Here is an 8,583-nt window from a genome sequence, read left to right as displayed (position 1 = left end):
ACCCAGAATTAAAGCACAGCTTTGCCCCCAGCCCTGCTGACCTATTTTACCCCAAACATCCCGGGAATTCTCCCATTCCTTGACATTCCACTGGTTTTATTTCAGCTTTTACCAGCCAGACCATGAATAGATGGAATTAGGACCAGCCCAACCATTCTATAACTCAATGACAGCTCCTATCTCCCTATTTATTGATGTATTGATTGATTGGTGTTAATCATTTCCTTTTCCCCGTTTTTAGGGAAGCCGATCCACAGCAGCAGCCGATCCCTGTCCCGATGTTTGGGGCAGGGACCCAGCAGCAGGAACTCCCCTTGCCGTAACACTCTGTGCCTTGGGTGTTGTGCAACACCTTGAGCAAACACTTCCTCCTGCAGGAGCAGGAATAAAGCTGAGCCCGTCCCTGCCTCTCACTCCCAGCCCAGAGAGCTCCGGACAGGGCCACGCTGGGATCGCCACATCCCCACCCCAGGAACCCCAGAGCATGAAAATCCTCCTCATTTCTGCTCTTCTGCTGCATCTCCTCCAACAAGGTACTGCACTTTTTGTTTTAGTCCGTCACCAGTTTTGCTGTATGAAATTTTAATTATTAACTGGGAGATAATAGGGAGCAACAGCGAGTGAAAGCCTTTGGGAAATGGAGTTAGGGATATTTGGGATTTTCTGCTCAAAGCAATTCTCTGTAATTCTTTACTTAGGGCAACATTTACTTGTTTGAAAAGTGGCCATAAATTGCCTAAAGATACGCAACTGGTTGTGTGTGAGCCACTAAAGCAATACTTACCCTGAAAGTGAGAGGCCAATTTACCCAATCACACCAATTTATCAGCATTTTGGCCATAAAATAATGGATTTCTGTATGAATTCAATTACAATTACCTGATTTAAAGTATTGATCACCCTTTATTTATCTGCATGATACTTCAGGTTAAATTCAAGTGACTCCACCTGAGCAGATCCCACTTTTTTCCCCAACAATTTCTTTTAATTTCTGTCAACAGGGAATGGAATTTTTCAGGGCTTGGCCTGCACAAACATGTACAGGATTTATATCCATAATTAAACATAGAATTAGCATTCAGGCACAAATCTATAATTTGTTTTTTTGCACAGAATAACTGAAAATGTGCACACGATTAAGGTGTTACCTTTTTTACCTTGACAAAACCGCAATTTCATTGTCAATAAAATCCTCCCTAATGATTTTTTGTGCTGGTTGAAGCCCTTGGAAAAGCACACAATTATTTGTTCCTTATTACAAGTTGTTGTAGGAGGCCCAAGGAGTTTCCTTCCTCCTTCAAGCTTGAGACAAAGCCTGAAGGCAGCAAAGACCATGCACTGATTAAGAAACTCCCTCGAAGAAAGGATTCATTCCAAACAAAACCAACCAGTTTTCCTCGAAATTCTGTCTGGATCAGACTGCAGGGAAGGGATGAGTTTAGTCCTGAACCTCCCTTTAAACCTTGCCTTAACTTGAACTCTCTGGGCTGGAATTGCACAAAGGGTGTGGAGAGATAAAATTGGGGATCTGTGTTCCAAGAGGCCTGAAATATTCCTGGGATTGCTGCACAAGGACACACCTGAGGCCTGTGCAGAGAAATCTGAAAAACAGCAGCATTTTTTTGGAAAATAAACATAATTAGTTGCTTAAAAAAAACCATAAACCACCGTTGTGAGTGGCAGGAGTAAAGTTACACCTGGTAGCTGCTCCCAGCACGTGCTTGGTGCAACAGCTCAGCTGCCACAGGATCCCTGTGCACCATTAAATCAACAGCTTTATCAAGATACAACCAGGTTTGCTCTGCAATTACTTTTGGAAAGGGTTGAATCAAATAAATCAGTGATAAAAGAATGGATCAGTTTGTTTTACTGCCACAATTTGCACGAGGATGTGCTCTTCTGTTCCAGAGAGAAAATTACAGTAATTGGAGGCCTCTCTCCTGGAAAAACCTGGCCCTGGGGCAGGAATTACCGTGGGAGGTGCTCTGCTCCTTTGTTTTTGTGGGATTTCATTGGCTTTCTGGGCAGCTGAGGGGCGTTTTTGTTGTTGTTGGTTTATTTTTCAAATACGGGCCCTCAAGGATTCACCAATTCAGATGAAATTCCCTTTTGTAGGACATTAAAGAGTTCAGGGGTATCCAAAAGCTGCTGTGTCCTTGGTGCAAACAAACCATCCTTTTCCTGACCCTGGTTTCCCTAAACCTGGCCCCAGCTGCCAGGATGGACTGCAGGGTGTACCCAGGGCAGGCCCCAAATTGACTTTGCTCTGCATTTGCTGAACTTCAGAGCAGAAAACAAAAAGGAATTCTTATATCAGCCTTGCATTTCCTCACCCAGCTCTTTACACCCCCTCCACACTTTATGAGACCACTCAAAATGGTGTTAAGGAACCTCCTGGATTCCTTGCACTGTCAAGATTTTCCTGATTTCCTCCCTACCTCCCATTATTTTACCTGGCTATGTCCAAATGTCTCCCCCAACCTTCTGCTGTCCCTCCTTCAACCCAATTCAAGAGGCAAAAGTTGTAATTATTTATTACCACCCTCTCTTAGAGTTCTGCCACAGTTATTTCTGTGCCAGAGCCTTCCAAAGCAGGATTCTTGTTGCAAACCTGGCATTGTGTACGTTTATTTGCTGGTGCAGAGGCAGTCTGGGCCTGTCTGTCACGTGCTGAGATTTGGAGATTGCTCATTCCACAAACCCAAATCCATCCATTCATGTCACTGGGAAATGCAGAGGGAAAGGCTGCCCTGGCATGGCTGGGCTGGCCTGCTGGGACTTGAACTGCTCAGAGCTGGGGGAAGAAACACAAAGAGAATTGCAAGAAATGTTTGGACACCTGGAAGTTGACAGGGAGGGCAACTCCTCCAAAATGCACCAAAATGGTGTTGGATCAGGAGATGGGGGCAAAGCAGGGGAGCACAAGGTGCTGCAAGAACCCAAAGAATCACCTGGCCAGCCATGAAATTGGGTGTTTAATAAATTAAAATTGTGTTTTCATCAATCCCCAGGGAGCAGCAGAGAGAAGTTCTCTGGAGCTGAGCAATATGAAATCGTTTACCCGCAGAAACTGCACGCGGTGCACAGGAGAGCTGCAGGAACCAGCTCAGAGGTAGGAAAGGAGATCATTCCTTGGGTGATTCTGGGACATGGGGAAGGATTTCTGGAACTAAAACACCCTTGGGATTCAAGGGTAAGAGGATTTGGACAAACATTTGCTCTTCCAAAAGAAAGAAGTGGAGAAGCGAGGTGGTGTTCAGTGAGGAGGAGCTGAGGTGTCTTCAGAGAAGAGAATCCCTAAGGCCATCTCTGAACTTTTGTATCTGCAAAGATGTGGGGATTGATACTACTCAGAGTTTTAATAACCTGTGGACACTTTAATTTGGGTTAAATGAAAGCAATAATTAAAAGCAGCCATGGTCTGTGCAATTCCAGAGGGTGTTGCGGAAGTGTCTGAACCCAGCCATCCCCTCAGCCCTCTCCCAAGCACGCAGGATTTGTGCTTATGGAGGCAGAAATGAATTTGCAAAGTCAAATTTGCTCCTCTAATTAAAACCCCTCAAACAGAGCGACCTCCTGCTTATCCTGCTCCTGGCAGGATCCTTGTTTTTGGTGAGAGGAGGAGGAAAAGAACACGGCTGGCATTCCAATAACACCACTGGTGAGGCCAGGAGCTGCAGCAGAGCATTTTCTGACACTTAAATCTGTTTACAGAGCAAATATGATGACATAGTGAAGTATGGGATCAAAGCCAATGGAGAGGAAGTGGTGCTGCAGCTCCAAAAAAATCGGTAGGTTCAGCTCAGCTCTGCCCTTATTCCTCACTGGGAGCCACTGCAGGGTGTTCCTGCCAAAAACCAGCAATCAGGGCCCTGTGAAACAGAAGGGGGTTGGGAAATGCAACATTTCAATGGCAAGGAAAGAAAAGGGGAGAGAAGGAATCCTGTCACTGTTTGGGAATGTGGAAGAAGTGCTTGGGATGAGACATTGCCATGATGGAGGGACTTCACCTCCTGCTACCTCTGCTCCCCCATTTCCTTCCTGAATTGTTAAATCCTATGCATATTTGATATATTTATATTATTTCACAAGTTTTCTGTGACCATGAAGAGTCTGTGGGTTATAGAATTGTGGCCTGGAGTGACAGGACAAGGGGGATGGTTTTTAAGTGAGTGAGAGAGGGTTTAATCTGGAGATTAGGAAGAAATTCCTCCCTGTGAGGGTGAGGAGGGGCTGGGATGGAATTCCCAGAGGAGCTGGGGCTGCCCTGGATCCCTGGAAGTGTCCAAGGCCAGGCTGGAGCAATTTGGGACAGTGGAAGGTTCCCTGCCCATGGAAGTGGAAGAGCTTTCAGGTGCCTTCCCACTCAAACCATTCCATGATTTTAGGAGAGACTCAATGATCTTGGAGGTGTTTTCCAACCTTAATCATTCTGTGGCTCTATATTTATATATCCCTATATTATAGACAGATATAGAGATAGATAAATTATAGATGGGTAGATAGATAGGTAGATAGATAGATAGATAGATAGATAGATAAACTGATACAGATATTTACCTTAGCACTACTTCTCTTGAACCTGGGGTTACCAAATATAACCTGGCATTGACCGAATCTTCCTGGAAATCGAAAGTCTGGCTCCAGCAGAACATTAACACACACTCCAACAAGTCTGGGTTAATGGGTGCTTTTCCAGAGGCTGTGCAAATACAGTAGTGCCATAATCAGTTCATGTTAAAGATAGTCTATAATTAACTGCTTGCCCCTGTTTTAATCTAATCCAAATATTTGGAGCGGGGGGAGGGAAATGTGTTGTACTAAATTCTGCTCTTTGAAGAGAAATGGAATTGTGGCAGTGGAAGAGAGTTGCCCAAACAGGAGTCACTGCAGATGTGCTGCTTTTAGGAAGATGTAAGAAGGGCCAAAAAAAAAAATCAATATGTAATTATACATTTGTATCCAGATCTGCCAGAAGATGAGTTCATCCCAATGCAATCAGCACACTTTAATTGCTTTCTTCTTTTAGGAAAGTCTTTTTGTTTGAGTAAGGATTATGAGCAAGCAGAATTCCCCTCCCTTGCAGCTTTTGCTTCCCGAGTTTCTCCGATACTGAGAATAACCTGAGTAATTGTTTGAATTCCCCACATACTCGCTGTGCTGTGTCATCACCTCATTTCTACATGGCAACAATTTATTTCCTTGGAATAATGACTGCTCGGCTCTTGCAGGGATCTCCTGGCTGGGGATTATTCTGAAACTCTTTATTCTGCTGACGGCCGACAAATAACGACAACTCCTCACATCAAGGTAATACAGGAAGGGTTTCTCCCTTTTGCTTCCAGTCTTGAGGTCCATGAGATTCGTGGATCTGTGAAATAATGGGAGACGTGAGACAGAAGGGAAAGGTTTGAAATCCAGGTTTGAAGCCATTTAGGGTGAAGGACAGGGAAGTTGGGGTTGGTCACTGGTGCCTGTTGGGAATCAGCTCCACGGTTTGGCTTCCAAGGAGGCACCGCCTCCGTGGCTGCTGAACCATGGCTGGGCCGAATTCCAGCCTTTGATGGGAGCCAGGGCCATCCCAAAGCTTTCAAGCTCCCGACCCTGCCGAGCACACTCTGCTCCACCTGCCCAGCCCCGTGACTCCATTTCCGCCCCGATCCCAGGCAGATCCCAGCCCGATAAGGCCCCATTTCCTCCTGGCTCACGTTTCCAGCCACGCTCTGAGAGCCCAGCTGCCTCCTCTGAGCCCTGACAAATCCCTTCTGCACCTGCACACTAACGGGGCTTGCTGCTGAAGGCATTTTTTAATTCTCTGCACACTGATCCTCCCCAAAGCTCCCACCTGAAGTTCTCCTCCAAGCTCATGAGATGGGTTTTAACAACACAATCTGGAATTCAAAGCCAAATTTTCTCTGTTAGGTGCAACTAGGAGGGTTCTGAATGAAATAAATGTGCATAAATAACTCTGGGTTGATTATTTTGGGTTATTTTTTTCTGAGTGTTCCAATTATTTCCACTCCCTGAATGAATGCAGTGAAAAACCTGGATAAAGACAAACTCGAAGAGCTCTACCTGGGCTGAACAGGGAATTCCTACCCTGGGGATATTGGATTGTGAGCAGGAGTTTTTCCTCTTGTATCCCCAAAGGATGGAGATAAATCCTCCTCTTTTCCCCAGTAATTTTCCCTTTGAAGATGTCTTTTTCCCTGTAACAAAGTTGGTATTTTGTGGTGGAAGACAAATAAATGTTAAAGTTAAACCAAAATCCACACAAGGAAACAAAAGGCACAGGGAATGAAGGCTTGGATACAGATTCTTAAGAATTCCATTCAGGAAAACGCTGGGGTAAAATTCTCCACAAGCCCTCAGTGACTTTGAAGTCTCTTTGAACACAGGAACAGAAACCATAAATCCTTAAGCCAATTAAGTCCCAAAACAGTTTCTCCTACCCATGTTTAATATAATACCTGTATTTTAATCTCACTGAAATGAATGCATTTAATTGATGGGTAATTAAAAATCCTTTCCTTGAAATTTGGGCTCAAGGAAATAATTTGGTGTGGACTTTAACTGAGTAGAGCCCAGCAGTGTGTGCTTAATTTGGAGCAGGGAGTGGGAATATTCTTATTTTTCTGTGCTGTGCTTTGACCAGAGCCCAGAATTGTTGGTTTTTGTCACAATTTGTGTGTTGAAGGATAAAAATAATGTGTCCACAGCCAACGTGGAAATGGTCATGAACTTTTAAAATTCCTTTTAAGCATCTCCTAATGGGAGACTTCTTCAAGTGGTGCACTTCATTGTAATTTGTAGGTAGTTTAATTTGTTTTCTGAAATCTCTGGCGGAGCCCATGGACACCCCAAGCTGACTCTGAGGATTTTTCCCCACCAGGATCACTGTTACTATGGAGGCCACGTGGAGGGCGATGCTGAGTCTGTGGCGAGCATCAGCACCTGCACAGGGCTCAGGTGAGAGGGGCTGGGTCCCAGGAGCACAATGTGCAATTTCTGGGATAAATGTTCCCATAGGAGAGGATCAGCATGGAAAGAAGTCTTGTGAGCTTTTATTCAGGCTTGGGAAACTTGTTTCACAAAGAAAAACAGAGGGAGAAGGGAGAAAAATAATTACTCTTAGATCCTTACAATGTTTCAGCTTTTCACCTCAAATCAGGATGAAAACATCTTTGAATTTCCCATTGGAATGAAATCCACTTTTCAACCACTTCTGTCAGGACAAACTCCCCAAAATTTAAATCAAATTAATAAAAATTGATAAAATTAATAAATTAATTTGATAAAATTAATAAATCAAATTAATTCCAAACACAGCTTCTCTTTGACTGAGAGCACCCAAATCTTCCATAATTAATTTCTGTTTCTAAAGTGTTGCATGCTTCCTCAGGCTGCTGGAATATTCCAAAGGTCACTATGCTTGGGCTAAATGCTCCCTTGATCCAAAACCTCACATTCCAACCCATTTTTTAGTGGCTATTTTGAGACCCGTGGCCAGAAGTTCCTCATTGAGCCCCTGGGAGCCTCGGACAGGGATGAGCACGTGGTTTATAAATACGAGGCTCTGAAACAGGAGCCCATCAAAACCTGTGGGCTGGTCAACAACTCCTGGGAGCAGGACTCCAGTGACCCCATCAAGGCCATCTTCAGGTCCAGCAACAGCCCAGAGGTAAGGACATGGCTGTCCCACCACAAAAAGGGGATTTGTGGCCATTGGAAAACTCTAAATAGCCCAAATCCCACTTGGTCTGGTGGCACCTTCACAAAGGAGCTGTTTAAACACAATTAAAAATGGGGATTTTTAAGCAACTAATTATGCTTATTTTCCAAAAAAGTCTGCTACTTTTCAGATCTCTCTGCACAGGCCTCAAGTGTGTCCTTGTGCACACTTGACACACCCAGGAATATTTCAGGCCTCTTGGAACAGAGATCCCCAATTTTATCTCTCCACACCCTTTGTGGAGAGATAAACAAGGGAAGTGGGATTAGATCTTAAAAACCTGAACAAAATGTTCCAGATCTGAGATTTCAGAGTCATCAGCTGAGTTAAGCCTTCCTGCCTTTATTAACAGGTGCCCAGTGCACCTTTAACACCTAAACACCCATTATTATCTATTTTACCTTCTATATCCGAATAAAAATTTAAATATCCAACCTACTTCTTATCATTTAAACCCAAACCAGTCCCTTCTGAATGACCTGGCCAAAGAAATCCCCTCAATAATTAACAAACAGCTTTGAAACTGCCAAGGTTGGGATAGGAAAAGCTCTTAAAAGTAATTTTAGATCCCTGATTCCTTTAGATGAAAGCCTACCTGAAATCAAAGAAGTACCTGGAGCTCTATGTCGTTGCAGACAACGCTTTGGTGAGTTTTGGAATTATTATTTCATGTTTGATCAGCCCCACAGGAGCTTTCCAGGGCATCCCAACTCGTATTCCTGGGCTTCAACATGAGTTATGAGGTTACTCTGAGCCTGGCTGGGAAATGGGATTTCTAAAGGGGATTCCATTTGAAATTCCCACCTGGAGGTGACTGGAATTGGGAAAAGACCTTGCAGTGCTTGTCCTGC

At 44.2% G+C, this 8,583-nt stretch overlaps 1 protein-coding gene across 1 annotated transcript in view; it reads left to right on the top strand.

Annotated features, from left to right (window-relative positions):
- The first annotated feature begins 484 nt into the window (after positions 1–484).
- The window catches only part of LOC135456954 (zinc metalloproteinase-disintegrin-like batroxstatin-2), a 30,493-nt gene continuing 22,394 nt past the window's right edge, over positions 485–8,583 (top strand). The window contains exons 1-7 of the mRNA XM_064731165.1: positions 485–533; positions 3,012–3,112; positions 3,715–3,791; positions 5,232–5,310; positions 6,893–6,969; positions 7,486–7,681; positions 8,316–8,378. Of these exons, the coding sequence (XP_064587235.1) occupies positions 485–533; positions 3,012–3,112; positions 3,715–3,791; positions 5,232–5,310; positions 6,893–6,969; positions 7,486–7,681; positions 8,316–8,378 (642 nt within the window). The remainder of the gene's footprint in view (positions 534–3,011; positions 3,113–3,714; positions 3,792–5,231; positions 5,311–6,892; positions 6,970–7,485; positions 7,682–8,315; positions 8,379–8,583) is intronic.

The sequence above is a fragment of the Zonotrichia leucophrys genome, chromosome 22 (genome assembly GCF_028769735.1).
Source record: "Zonotrichia leucophrys gambelii isolate GWCS_2022_RI chromosome 22, RI_Zleu_2.0, whole genome shotgun sequence".
NCBI classification, from domain to species: Eukaryota; Metazoa; Chordata; class Aves; order Passeriformes; family Passerellidae; genus Zonotrichia; species Zonotrichia leucophrys.
This window is presented reverse-complemented; position numbering and strand designations above follow the sequence as displayed.